Source organism: Chlamydotis macqueenii, chromosome 3 (assembly GCF_036417535.1).
Source record: "Chlamydotis macqueenii isolate bChlMac1 chromosome 3, bChlMac1.mat, whole genome shotgun sequence".
In the NCBI taxonomy this organism is placed as follows: Eukaryota; Metazoa; Chordata; class Aves; order Otidiformes; family Otididae; genus Chlamydotis; species Chlamydotis macqueenii.
In genome coordinates, this window is record NC_141558.1 from 49,772,172 (window position 1) to 49,787,471 (window position 15,300).

Genomic DNA, 15,300 nt, shown 5'->3' on the forward strand with positions numbered 1-15,300 from the left:
AAGCCCATTGTGAGAAATCCAGAAACACATCTAGCAGAAGTCATGAAGATCGGTGTACCAAGATACCGTACTCCTTTCTGCATAGATCTATTTATTCTGCCTGTTCAACAGATTCAGATTCCCTAAATATAAGAGTTCACTTTCTCTTTTGTAAAGTGAATATTTGGCCATAACCTTTCAAAGACAATTGTGCAAACAAGGCTGAAGACTAATTATCCTGGAGTTTGCAGGCAGCCTCAAACAGACTGATAGGAAATTACTTCCCTACTCCTCTGTGTTGGAGTGGTTTATATTTTACACCTAGCAGTGTCCTTTCCCAGCTTCCTGAGAAAATTAACTCTATCGTAGCCAGAACCAAGATACAGTGCCAGACTTTTCAGTATGTTGGGTGTTTACTTGGTGCCATTATTGCATGGGTGTGGGCAATTTGGGTATTCACAGGAACAAATAGTAAAACAAAGAAAAAGTGGAAATAAAAGGGAAGAAAAGTGCCCTACTGTCACTGGTTGTGGTTGCAGGCGGCAATAATTAGTGCAAAGCAATGTTCCATTTAATATAAAAGCCATGCTCTTTACTCAACATTTACAGAAAACTCCAATTCACAATTGTGGGCCAGGTCATTATTGACAGAACTGGTCTATAATAAAACTGCATTTTGGCTTTGATACCAGAATGAATTTGGTATTGCTCAACACAGGCTTTGCAATCTCTTTTCAATGACATTTACTTTTTGTTGTAAACATTTTAGCAAAGCTGAGAGACATTAAACTACAAAGCACACCCAGTGTCAAATCCCAGGGATTACTGAAGGACCAATATTTTATGACAGTGATACCCACTGATGTGTGGTTTTATTCTGTTGTGGTGTTTTGGTTTTTTTTCTTCTTCTGCAGAGCTCTGGAAACACAGGGTAATGCAAGAAAATTTCTCAGTTGTATGACCATAGATAGTTGAAACCTTTGTTCAAAGGCTGATGGGAAACTACCAAGAATCAGATACAGAGGTACATATTCTGAATTTCTGGCTAAGCAACAGCTAAATAATGTTTACAGCTTTATTTATTAAAGCTCTTATCAATCAGTGACCTGAAAGCGAAACACATTTCTTAAGCTTATGAGCTTTGATTCAGATTATGTCGGTTTGTAATAGCAGCATTGGCAGCAAACCTGTGTATTGCCCTACTGCCTTCTGACAGGTTTATTTCAGCTCTCAGGACTGTAATAATGTGAGGATGAGTTAGGGTTGGAGGTTTATATGCAACCGCAATGCAGGATTGCAGGACTTTATTCACAGATTCGGGAATGGGAACTCTTCGTCCTGAGTCATTGCTAAATTAGGGGTCCAAGCACAACGTTAGGAAGCAGTTTTAGCGTTTTTTTTTCCAGTGAAATGTAAAGCAAATATTTCTGAAAATATGACCATTTCTGGTTAAAAAACACAAAACATTTTTTTGAGAGAAGGGATGTTGGAGCCCAGCTGCAATCCAGGCAGTTTCTAAGCTGGTGATTTAATTCATCTATTCAAAATTCACTTTTACCTTCAGATGCAAAAACCCCCCACACTATATAGTTGCAGCTAGAATCAGTCAAAAACCTGACAAATCTGTTTTCCATTAGTTCAGTGAAATTGTAGATGGGGAAAAACATTTACATTGAAGAATTTTATTTTTGCTTCATTTTGATATCGCAGAAGCATTTTATTTACAATAAGGTGACCATGTCTCATTTTGATGTATGCTGTATATAGCAACTCTGGTGACTCAGATCACCTGCAAGGTTTCTTATTTTGTTTTCCTAGGTTACTTTTTTAAAAAAGCCATTTACGACAGTGTCTCACCATACTGGGCTGTGACATCATGGCCAAAGAGCACAGCAACTTTGAGACATACTCCATGTTTGATGAAAATACTCTCCAGCAGCAGCATTCTTTGCTTTACCAAAAAGAACAAGTATACTCAGAGCATTGACTCTACTCTTTGAGAACAGAGGAAGGTGGTTTCTCCGGGTGGGAGTCAGCTGCTAAGTTAAAAATAATGTCAAGCTGTCAGGCTGGGAAGTTGTTGAAGTAGAGTTGGGCTACACAGCGTAGTTACCATGCATCTTTGTGCTTTGTTTTAGGAACTGCACACAGTGGAAGAAGGTGGCAACCGAAGCGATATGGCTCTGAGACGGGTTGGTGATGGTGGTCTATCTATGGTAGTACTTAGCGGTCACATTTGGGACAGAGTTCCACTGTGCAGACACATCGTGACAGTCTTTGAGAAGAAAGGTGGGAGGGCTCTGGGGCTGCTGTTTCTGTGCTCAATGCCAGAAGTCATGCCAGAAGGACATGTAAAACAAAGACAACCTGAAGGCAAAGGTAGTGGCCTCCCGTTCGGTGGTTCTTGCTCTCAATGGATATACTGGTGACCTTCTAACTTAAACTTCTACTGATGGGTCTCTTCCTTCACAAGGCGTTGTCCCAGGACAATCTAATCCTGTGCCTTGACTGAGACAGAAAATAGAAGTGAATCAGGCACATTGGCCGTACTGCAGTGTAGGTACCAGGCATGCTACATCATGGCTGCATAAGCAACCTCTTAAATTCTGAGCACTTGACTTTGCAGCTTCAGCTGTGTTTTTTGGGATAGCTGGTATGTGTGGGTAGAATTTTTTAAAGAAGTAAACCCAGCCAATAAATCAGAAATGCCATCTTGTGGAATCATGTGATACCTGTGTAATCTATTATCTGACTTGGAGGCTTGGCTCCATCGACACAAAATCCCACTGCTAGAAGCATGTCAGCTTCTACAGAAACCTACACTAAGGAGAAGACTACTTGGGTTTCGGAGATGTTTGCACAGCAATGTTGGAACACCTGCATTGTTTATTTAATTCCTAAGCCCCTTTCTCATCTGTCCTCATCACTGACTACAAGTTTTCAGTTCTTCTCTGGGCTTCTTATCGGTTTCTTGCCCCACTTCCTCGTGCTTTTTCCAGTTTTTTGCCCCTACAACCTTTTCTGTACAGTGTCTTGTCAGCAATCTCCCTTCCCTGATTTCACTGTCCTGTCCATATGTTTGGGAAGGCTGGAGTGAGAGAGAAAATAAGGCATATGTATGAAGTTTCAACTGGGTGGAAAGACACAAGCGGAGTTGGTAGGACTTTTCTGGAGCCTGTGGGCAGTGGAGTCTGTCTTCCCCTCCCTCTTGGTAGCTCATTGCCACTAAATCCCCATCTCATCTGCCACTTCCCTTAAGTACAACACAGCTCATCCCTTGTGACTGGCCACTGTGGGCAGCTAGCTGCCTACTGTCTCTGGGCTCTGCTTCAACCTCAGAAGAGACTTCCTGCTCCACTTCCACCTCCCGCTAGCCTAAAGCGATTAACAGAGGTGATTGCAAGTCTGAGGAGAGCAAGCTCAGTTGCTCAGTGGAGGTGGTAGAAAGTGTGAGAAAGGTTCAGGCATGATCAGACAAAATGGGATGGCAGATAGTTTAAAATCTAAAAAATCTTTAAAGAACATACATGAACCACGTGGGCTGGGTTTTTTTTCCCCAAGTCTTAGGATTTTTCCAACCTTTTGCTGATTTTACAAAAAAGACATCCAAAACAGAGGAAAACTAGTGCTGCTTTGAATAGAGATCACCAGAATTTTTCAGCAGGGCTAAAATGCACATATTTTTCCCTAACATTCATTTTCAGAAGTCTCTCAATAATGTTTACTGTAAGACAAAAAAAAAAAATTGAGACAGAAAAATTCAGTGAGAACCCAGTGAAGTTATTATCATTTACTACTTAGATCTGGCATGTGGAGGTGCCAGGCAACCCTGAAAGCAGGCTGTGCTGTTGGCTGTGCCTGCAGTCTGCAGTTGGGCCTATTTCTTATCTGAATAATGTAATAAGCTAAGAATGATTTTTAGCTTTCCTACATGGTGTTCATCTGGTTGCAAATGCTGTTTGGCAGTATGAAAATGATGAAACATTTATACCTAGCAACTATCTACCTATGTGAAATTTAAAATCTGTCATTTAAATCAGTTTAAGTTCTACCACGTGCCTTCCTATTTGTGCTAACCTGTGTGCCTTTTCTGAGGGTACGCTAGTTGTCAAATATCAACAAATGGAACACATAATTGTTCTTATCATCTATTAAATGGCCTGTATGTACAAGCTTATCAGCAAACGGCATATTTGCTCCGATAAATGCATTACCTCACATCTTATTGAACGAAACCTGGTCACAATTCTTCTGACTTTCTCTCTGGAGGCAGAGGAGATTATGGGAGGCCAGGCTCACCAACAGAGCCATGTGCAGGATCTCCTCCTAAAATCAGATTCCCTAATCCTGCTACCTAATCTTTCTGCTCCTCTGTTGTCTGCACACATTTCCTTCTGTCAGTTTTCATACACATTAGTGAGGAGATCTTTCTTTCCTGATGATCAGAAACAGAAATTTTAAGGTTTTATATGAAACTTACGCATTTGTTTATGAGACCTTTAAATATTGGTCTTGAATGGCCGCAATTCTTCCTATTGTTTCCAAGAAAGAAACATTTCTAAAACCAACACAAATGTACAAAATTGATTATTCCATATCATCAATGGATTCTTCTCATTAAGCCACTCAGTTAGGAAGATATTCTTGCTCTACTTCATTAGGTATCACAGAACATATCCAGAACTCTGGATCATTTACTCCTAGGCTATGGAGTCTGCTCATCCCTAGCTTTGCTCATTCACCTTCTCTGCTGTGATAGATTGTGAGGCTGTGCCATGGGATGATGATGGAAATAATTGTTCTCAAAGCACAGCTTGCTGACTTAGAGGAAGAAAATCTTGGTCTCAAAGAGAAGATTAGAAAAGAAGTACAGGATGAATATGAATCGTTAAAGCAGAGCCTATTTGTGACTTGTGTCCATTTAAGTAGGTACAGAATAAGAGGGGCTACTCAATCAGTCTTTTTTTTGTACTGCTGTATAATTTGCCGACAAGTGTAGCACTCAACGGAATAAATTGCTGCAGTGTGCCAGGTGGATGAATGGGTGAATCATTTATCTCCTGCTGCTAGAAGCATCTTGTAAAAACGTCTGGTAGAAAAATAGTGTACCTTTTCCAAGAGAGGAGGCGTATTCTCGATGGAACACGTACCACATTAGAGGGAATGATGGAAGCTCTTTTTAGTCACAGTGCAGGCAACTTTTGGGATATAAGACTTCAGTTTGTAATATTTGGCATTATTTTTCTTGGAAACTTTATGTCCACTGTGTAATTGTATTGCTTACTCTAACAATGCCTTTGTTTTCAAGCAGTCCAGTGATATCTTTGGGGAGACATAGAGCATTACTTACAAAAAAAAGATACCCTGATCCAGCCCGGAAAAACTGACCTGATTGTGACCATGTATATTATAGAGCAACTACTTGCATCAGATCCCCAGGGTTTTGACTGATGGTCCACAAACCCATTAAAAGGTGGGTCTGTGGCCAGGGTAATAGTAACTTGAGGAATATTATGATTTATTTTGTAATCATGAGAGAGAGTCCAGTTTTCACCAGAAAGCCTATTTGTTCACCATAGTGCCGCTACTTCTATTTAATACATACATCCCCCAATAGGTTGCTTGCAAATGATACAATTGAAATTCCACTTCTTGTAGTGCCTGGATGCGAGAAGGATATGTCTCTATATTCCTGTTACATTGATTCTAGGAAAATAATTATGAAGAAAGACCATCTGGTGGTAGCTGAGAGACTTCTAAAATCTTCTGAATGTCACTTTCCCGTATGTGCACACTTCATCTCTTATGGGTTCTGTTTGTAATTGCAGGGAAAGTTGGATGTCTATCGCCTTAGCACTGAGCAAAGAGTGTTTGAAATCATCAGCGAAGTGAGAAGAGAAGGAGTTGACAATATGATCGATCTGAAGAAAAAGTTTGGCTCTACTAAAAATAATGATGACTTGAAAGAACATTTATCTAAAGTATGGAAACACATATGTGTGTCAGTAAAGGAACACAAGGATAATAGCCTGGTTAAGCTTGCTGAAGATGGCTTAAATTATTGCATTCTATCTATCTGGGACATTGGTTAGGTGAAAAGCATGGAGTTAATGGCTACTTGTTTGTCAGGTTGTCATGAATCAATCATCTCTGACTGTGCTTATGCTCCAAGTGCAGAAATTTGGGGCCAAACTCAGCCCTTAGACCCTGAATATCTGCATGTATCTGAATTGAATTTGGTTCTAAACTTAGGAACTCTGCTTTCAGTCTGTTCTGAGTGACACTAACACCATGAATTCCACACAAGTGAACATCAGAGAGGTTGAACTTGGATCTGAAGAAGTAGAAATGTGAACTCCCATTCAATCATATGTCAGAATCGCCATGTGTTGTTATTATCCTGTTTTTTGGGCGGCAGAAAAAGAATGTGATGTTTCAGTGACCCTGATAAATGTGTTGATGGGGAGTTTTATCTTCTCATCGTGCGAGCTAGTCACATAAAAGAACAGGGACAGAATCCTTTTTTCCACTTGGGGTTACTTAGAATAAAAAATATATTCAGCTTTATGTTTTGAAAAAGTGTTCCCAGAACTGATGTTCTGGGAGTTATAGCCTAAAGCCTGGAGAGTAATTTCCAGGCTACAATTTCCAAATCAATCCCTTTATATTCAACATATCCCTCCTCAGCAAAGTTCAATTTGTACTAAAATTACAGTAGTCAGTCAGAGAATACAAATGAGATCAAATGGATGATGCCTAAATACTTTGGCAAATATGCCTGCAGATCTCTCAAGTAGAGAAGCCTGTGAAGCAGGATATAACTGTAATGCCCACAGAGTGAGAAGGGCTTTCAAGACCCACAGTGAACCTGGGAGATAGGGACACTCAGAGGTAAACGAGGAACCAGTGGAAATGGAAGAGGTCCATGTGTGAGAAGGCTGCAGCTAGAGTCCCACATCCCCACTTGGAAAGCACATTGTGGCGAGGCAACGAACAGAGTGTGGGGAGCTCATGTGCAGTCAAAGGGCTGTGGTTTGGGCAGAGTCACGGGAACTTGGTGGGCTAGTGTGCACCATGGTCATGGGTAGTTACAGGATGTTTAAAAAGGATCACCAGGGAAGAAGAGGAGCGAGAATTGCACTCTGTGTAAGGTGTTCATTCCCTGCACAGAGCTCATGTACGAATGTGGAGATGTACTACTGAAAGCCTATGAGTCAAGGTCAGAGGAGGGAGGAACATTAGTGATGATTCATGACTGTGGTGGAGAATCTGTTACAGACTGTCTGGTCAAGAGAATAAATTGGATGTTACTGTCTATAGACGGCTAAGAAAAGTGGTTTTGATTTGAGGCCTTGGTGTTCATGGAGGTTTTATCCATCTGGAAATCTACTGGAAGGGGAATACAGCATTGCGAAAGTCTAGGCAGTTCCTAGAGAGCATTAGTGATAATATCCTAAAAGCAAATGCTAGAGGACCCAGCCATAGTAAATCCCTACTTCTGCTGCTCACAAACAGGGAAAAACAAGTGGTGAATATCATCATAGATGTCATCTGAGGCTGCAGTGACTAAGAAATTATTTCAGGATCAGAAGAAAGGTTGCAAAATTATGCTGCAGGGCTTGGACTTGGGACTTCAGGAAGGTAGACTGTGACTTAGTTAGGGAATTGCTAGGCAGAATCCCTGGAAACAGCCCAGAGGGGAAAAGTGCCCAGGAAAGCTGGTTGGTTTTTAAAGAAAATCTAAAGAGATTTCAAAACCGACTATCCTGTTGGGCAAGAAGACCAGGGAGAAACTTGTCCTTGCTTGCCTTAGCAAGGAGATTCTTAAAGGACTGAAAAACAAAAAGAAAGATTGCAAGTAGTGGAAACATGGACAGGCAACAAAGGTAGAGTATCAGAGGTCAGATCCATAGCGATGAAATTAGGACGGCCAAAGCCCGGCTGCAGATAAAACTGATATGGGACACAAAGGATAGGAAGGTGAGTTGACACTGAATGGTAGAGCTTCTGTGCAGAGATACCTCTGTCAGGAGAGCCAAGACCTCCACCCATCCTCTGTAACTGTTGTTTGTATTCTTTTTGCATAATTAAACTGCTTTCCCCTTAAGAACAGTTTTCAGGAGGCAGTCTGCTATTTTGAACAGAGAAGAAGAAAACCTGATGACTATACTTTTCATGAATCCCCTAATTTTGTTCTTACTAAGAACACTGTAATTAGGATGAACCAGGTTACTGAATATGGTACGAACCAGAACCCCCATTTGGCATAATAGTGTTTATCACCATTAACAGTGCTTCATTGCGGAGAGGTTTACCTGCTTGCTGTTTTGGATTAAATTTCTTCCATATTTTTTTCCCATTTTCTGGGCAATGTTCACATTTCCTATTTCCCTGGAGACACAGTAATATAAATTTATTGCCAAAGGCCGTGCTGTTTCAAACTGCAAAGTTTGAGCATTTGGAAATTAAAATGAGATACAAATAGCTGCATGCTTTTACAATTGTATTTACTCCCAAACCACACATTTCTTCCTGGGGAAAGTAATCTTTGTGGGTCCACTCTTACTGATGTCTTCTCTAGCAGGAACAGCTGCAGCTCTTGTGGGATGAAAAGATCAGGCTAAGCAAGTTGGTGTGTAAGCTAAAGGCTCTCAGCTGTCGGAAGGAAACCACTCAGAAGGCACAGCTCTCTGTGAAGCTTAGAGATGCTGAGAAGGTGATATTTCCTTACCATTTCATCTGTTATTAGCATCTGGTTTTCTGCAAAACTAATGGTAAAATTGGGCAGGCTCACTATTATTCAGTGAGCCTATAGGAGCTCATGGTAACTGTAGATTTTTGGCAAAAAATTTAAACTTTACCCCCCTCTATATTATGGCTATAATGGTGGTCTTCAAATGTAAAGAGTATGAAACTAATCCCTGATGCTCGCTTGAAGCAGGAGCTTAGGAAGTATGAGCAGCCTGTAGTATTCTGTTGCTGACTCAGAAAACTAATTATGACATTGTATCAAAATCAACTATTTCACAACTAACTAAAATGCATGAAAAAGAAGACAAGCAGACATGAACTGAAAATGAATTAGATTGTTGGCTTGGGAGGTGGCTGAGGTTTTTTTTTTTTTTTTTTTTTAATTGGTATCTGCTTAAACAAAGCAGAACACAGCACGCAGTTCATAAATTTAATTACAGAAATACAAGATGAAGCACAAAAATGACTGAATTAAACTAAAGTGAAGATGCATGGAAAGAAAAGTGCCTCACTGCTTTAAATGAGGCTGATTAGAGTGGAACAAACAGGTTATTGATTGTTATATAGGTTAATTAGCCGCACATGTCAAGCAAAGGAAAGGCAGAATGGATCTTATTTGTTAACTTTAAAGGAGTGAAAACAAAATTATTTTTGTGTGCTTGTTAATTTTAAACCAAAAACTGGGTGTGCATACAGTTTGTTCAGTTATATCAGGGAGATGCTAAATCATTAGAATATTTTATTAAACAGATTAGTCAAAGATGGATTGAATTATTGCAAATTTGTGCATTTAAATAAGAAATAAGAGCTATCTTCACAGGATTTAAAAGAAAAGTCTAAAACTGAGAAAAACAAATGGGAAAACTTGGCTTTTTACAATTAGAAACTAGGGAATGATCCTGAAGATCTAAGAACTTGTATCCCACTGTCCTCCACTGCAGAGGATTCTGGACCTTGCTTTTCCCAGTTTTAAGGGCTGGGAGAGAGAACTGCTAAATCTGTGCCTGCCATGGTAACATGTATATATATACACAGTTATGTTTGTGTTTAAAACAAAAAGACCCTGCCCAGAAGGAAAACAAGCTTAATCACACATGTTTTTACTTTAGAGATAATGAAGGAATAATCAGATTAGTAGATGGACAGGTCTTTCTAATGCATAAGAAAGATCAAGCTTTGCATGGCTCTGAGCTTGTTTGCATACAAGAACTCGAATTGTTTACATGTGAATACAATTAAAGATGTGCAGTTGTACCCATACAAAAGATTATTTTACGTTTTCCCCTGTAGACAATTCCTCATGCCCACCCTGTTTCCCACTTTGCCTTAGAAAAAAGTCCATCCTTTATTAGAAAACAGGAACAATTCAATCCCAGTTTACTAAACATCTCCAAGAGATTTACCTTTCAAGAAACCCACTGCTGTATAAAAGAGAGAAAATTACTGCCGTCATCATTATTTCTGTTATGTACTTTCTGTTTACAGGAAGCTCTTAAAAAAAAAAAACGGTGTCTGAATGCAAAGATGATGGCAGAACAAGAGCTGACTTTGTTTCAGGGTCAGCTCATGTCTGTAAGGAAAGCTCTTGTAAAATCTCAAGCAGACAAGGACAAGCTAAAGAAAGAGGGACGTAAACAGGTATCTCAATTCAACAGGTCCTGATTCAGCAGCGCAACCAGTTGCAGTCTCCTCTCCCTCTCACTTGCTTTAATAAGGATTTTGCCTACTGTCTTTCTAGGAGAGAACCATATGCAAAACCAACTGCATAATACAGTTACTTAAGCTGGATGTGTATTTTATGGCATTGAAACAATGTGTTCACCTGAGTGTTTTCACCATGGCAAGCAGAAAGAACCAGGGGAAAAAAAAACGTAGCATTGTGGATCAAGTTTGGGTCACATACCAAAATGACAGCTACAGGCACTAAATTTATACATGCCATCAACAGTGCTGGATGTATGTTTTAGTAGAGGAGAAGACACTATTAATATTTTATTCCACAGATTAAAAAAAAAAAATACGGATCTTGAGGTTATTAGTCCTCCATCCAATCATTAAATTTCAAGGAAACATTCAGAGATGTTGTCATTAAATCCAGACTGAATTAATCTCATAGTTTTTTCCATGTAAACATTTTTTTTCGTGGATATATCACTGCCACTGCAAGCTCCCTTTCACTTCTACACTTGGCTACATGTGCTGAAACGGTCCATTCCTCAAAGTCAAACTGAACCCTTCACTTGCAATATGCTTAACGCCAAGCAACATCACTGTATGGAAAGTAAGTCTTGTCAAACCGATCTCATTTCATTCTCCTGATAAGATTACAAGTAAGAGAGATAAACATAATGCTAGAGATGTAATGCATACTTGGAAGAGCCTTGTAACGCTTGGGCTAGCAGCACATAACCTTTGTATTTTAATTTTTAGTATTACACAATATCAATAAAATTGCTAAATGGATTGAGAGCTAGATTTTTTTACATATAAAACGTGTTCTTTTTATTAAATGAAGATAGCTTCTGATGGATTTCTACAGGGGCTGGTAGCAGAACTATCAGTATTCAACATTTTTGTCAGCGGCTTGGAAATAAACATAAAATTATAGATTATAAAATTTACCCATGACATATTTAGGAAGGAATGTTAGCGAATTTGATAACGCACATTTAGCGAATAAAGAAGTGGGCAGAGCAGGAGTACAGAATCATACAGATAGCTTGGTAACTTGGTTATCCCTCTGAGCAGTATTTCAGTGCCAGAGTAGATGAATGAGAAGAAAACAGGACTCCTACAGAACGGGGTGAAAGCATCCCTGGGCAGGACAGGGATTGTAACAGACAGACGACTGGCCGTGTAGTGTGGTACTGGAAAGGATGGATGCTCCCATCTTCTAGTTTATAAAAAGGGCAATAATGCAGATAGAGACATTAAAAATAGGTTTGTAGCTCAACACAATGAAGTAGTGCTGCTGGTTCTAGGGTGTATTACTTAAAAAAGATTAAGGAAAAAAAAGACAGAGTGCAGAGAAGAGTTATGAAAATTATCTGAGAGCTGCAGGAAATGCTTTCTAGCAGAGGGCTCTTCAAAGGCTCAGTCTGTTTAGCCTATCTGAAAGAAGAGTGACTTGATTACAGTCTACAGATGTTTTCGTTTGGGAGAGAATGGCAGATATTAAAGGGTTCTTAGGGAAAGGTATAACAAGAAGTGGTGCCTAGAAGTTGAAGCCAGATAAACTGAAAACGGGAAATTAGAAACAATATTTTCAAAATGTGATTAACCGTGGAAATGCCAAGTGTGTGACCGCGTATCTTCAACTCAAGACCTGATGCCTTTCTGGGAAATACAGTTTAGGCAAACCTACTTGCTCATTGCAGTACAAAGGTAATTGAGGTAAATGTGATAATGAAAAGTCAAATTTGATGGCTTGATTGCTCCATTGTGAGTCTATGAAACTCCAATCTTAGTAAGAGCTCCTAATGGAAAATGTTTGAGCTGTAACTTAACCAGCTTGGGAGTTGCCTTCCGCTGATAAATTGGTTTTCTTCACTGACAAGCTGTCAATTTACTTCCAAAAGACCCACTGCATCTACCTTCTTTCTAGCAGCTGTTTTTGTTGTTGTTTTTGTTTTTCTTTGGTTTCTGACATCAGTTTCTGGTTCTTTCTCTTCTTCCTGATTTCTTCCCTTAGTACAGATTGTGATGATGGTGTTTACAAACAGCAGACTCCATTCCACAACCCTTGGCTGTACAGGAGGGTTTGACCTGATATGCATAGCTTGTTATACCATTGCATTGAATTGTGGTGACAGATTCTAAAATGTAGTCCTACTTAACTGTCTCTCTCTACAAACCAGATATAAACTGCAATGTTTGAAAAAGCTGTGCTTATTTTCCCCCTCTCTTTCCACGTTTATACGTTGCTTTAAAAACAAGTTGCACATGCAGACCAGAGGCTGGTTGCAGGAAGCAAATTACAGCAGACTGAGGAAATTGGAAGCAACTGCCTTGTTGTTTATTTGCAATTGAATGAGTTCTACACATGAACGTTGTTCTGAGGCTTCTCCTGCTAACAAGCAGTGATGTAAATACAGCATTCTGTTCCCATTCCCCCTTACCCTTCCCTTGTGCTCCTCAATCCTGCAACCCAGATTTTCTTTTGGGTTTAGGTCTGACTATGGTCCTTTCATAAGATCATAGGATAACTAGATTTGTTTACCAACATTTCATTATCTTCAGTACCAAGCCATGTGGGATTTGGTCTCTCCTCATTCACCTCAGCTGGGTATGACATGCAGGACTGGTCATCAGGGTTTAAAAGGAAATCTAAAAAGGTGTGAATGGAAACTGAGGGAGAGTAATCAAGTTGTGATTGTGTGTTGTAGAAACAGATGCTGTTGGAAGTAGCACAGAGGAAGACACAAGAAGAGGCAAATAGTGTGATGAAAGCTGAAGAGGTGGAAGAAGAGCAGAGTGAAATGTTTAACTAGGGAAGCTGAAAAAATATTTTAAAATATTCCATCTTTAACAAAAAGGGGTCAAAAAAGAAATGCAGCAGGTAAACTTAAAACGCAGACTTGAAAAATAGAAACAGTAGCATTTTTGGAGAGATGTCTCAAGTTTTAATGCTGTCTGACCACATCTAAGTGTATCCCTTTAAGTGTCTGAACTTCACTTCAGCCCTCCAAGTGCTCTGGATGAGGGTCTTACAGCATGAGCCTTGGCACTGTGCTGGGCCCTGCCTGCTGGAGGCTTAGGGTCATGTTCTGGTGTCATGTTTTGGTGGCATCTTGTGTTTTTGACACTTCTCAGGGGCTTCCTATTGAGCCTGGTTCAGTATCTTTGTTCTAGAAAGTGAGTATTATTCTCCTTATTTTAGCAGTAAACTGCCTGAGAGTTTGTGTGAGTCGCTGGTGCAGTGGGAATGGTGTGCGGTGCCAGACGGGACACTCTTGCATCCCTGAGAGGATCAGGGGATGCAGCAGCTATAGCAGAAATGGCTGGGCTCAGTGGCTCTGGAGGCTTTGGGCAGCCACGTATCCCCTGTTAGGATGTCTCCCAGTAGTGTATCCCGGGCCTCTGCTGTAACCATTGTCCTTGTCACCGGACTAAATGTGGAGCTCTGGAGCCTCACTCGGGCTCTGCCTCCCTGCCGGGGCTGTGCTCCTGGGCCTGCAGTGCCTGTTGCTTTCCTGGCTCTCCCTGTGACATTTCCCAGGCAGGGCTTTGCTAGACACCAGTGCTGCAGAGCTGACAAACTGCTGTCTTTTTGCTTTATCTCCTCTGCAGATGACATAAACTCTCTGCCCTTACCTCTTTTTCACACACATTACTCCACTGTTTTGCAAATTCTGGACTACCAAATGAACATATTGGGAAGGGAACTGCTTTAATCCACTCTGGCCACAGAAAGGGCATTAGTTTTCACTAAACAGATGCCATCACACTAAACCGATGTACTGAGTTTAAATCTGTTACTGCATTGGTAGTCATTGATGTAGTGTAACTGAGTAACCAGATCTACTTTTAAGATTCTCTCTCTGTAAAAGGGGCTGTGGAGCTTTAACTACTTCAATTTAAAAACTGATTTGGCCAAGTAAATAAAATCTCTGTGTTTACCACAGCTGGTAGAGTGGACTCTTGGCTATGAAGAGGGCAGTACTTCTTTTGTAGTGTAGCCTGCAGAACAAAAAGTTGTTTGGCAACCACTTGATTAGACTTTAACTAGAGGAATCAATCTACCAACTGACAATTTTGCTGCCACTGAGTCTCCCTGCCCTTGCTTTCTTGGTTTAGAGAGAAAAAAGCTTTATACATGTATCTGAATGCCTCTCCTGTAAACCAAGCGAAGGATATTCTGTCTTCAAGCTTCCAGAGCATCAAGGTGAAAGCGTGGGCTGTTTTTCTTTTTTCCCTCGTGTCAGGATGACAAATGCCATTTTGCCGGGAGTAATTTCTCAGGCTGCTGGCACACTGTCTAACCAAAATCATATGAGAGACTTTTACACAGCCAAAGGAGTTAGTGCAGACACACAAAACTACTGATTTAACTGGTTTCTGTCTTTGATGGAGCTCTAAACTGTTTTGTTGTATTTACAAAATAACCCTTCCAAGAGATCAGAGATGTCAACAGCTGGATCAGCCTTTGAGGAGAACAGAAAGGAAAATGACAACTGCAGTGCACAGGCTTTTATTGCTACACAACAGTCCCAGCTGCAGCGAGCACCTACGTAGTCATTAACACTAACAAACTCCGTATTTAAACTCAGCTAGCAAATTACAGAGTCTGGAAGAGCTGTGGGTTTTCCACATATCTCTGCCCTGAAAATGGAGGTAGGGCCTTGCCTAATTAGGGTTACATGCAGAGAACCGTGAGAAAATGCCTTTATATCGCTTTTGTCTTCCTCCAGCAATGCCTGAAATGCAGATTCCTATTAAACAATTATGAGAATGTCAATTTGCACTATTTGTGCTGTATTTTGCATTCAGAGGGATTATGGATATGTTTAGCAAAGCTGTAATTATGGATTATTGCAACCAGTAAGAAGTGATGGCCTCTCATTCACAGGA

The 15,300-nt window shown here is 40.3% G+C and overlaps 1 protein-coding gene across 1 annotated transcript; it reads left to right on the forward strand.

Annotated features, from left to right (window-relative positions):
• Positions 1 to 2,156: 2,156 nt before the first annotated feature.
• LOC147601238 (coiled-coil domain-containing protein 162-like) lies at positions 2,157 to 12,549 on the forward strand. Its single transcript, XM_086743339.1, has 5 exons — positions 2,157 to 2,246; positions 4,739 to 4,904; positions 5,652 to 5,659; positions 5,814 to 5,960; positions 12,427 to 12,549. Exons 1-5 carry the CDS (start codon positions 2,157 to 2,159, stop codon positions 12,547 to 12,549), a joined length of 534 nt encoding a protein of 177 aa, XP_086599465.1.
• The last annotated feature ends 2,751 nt before the right edge of the window (positions 12,550 to 15,300 follow it).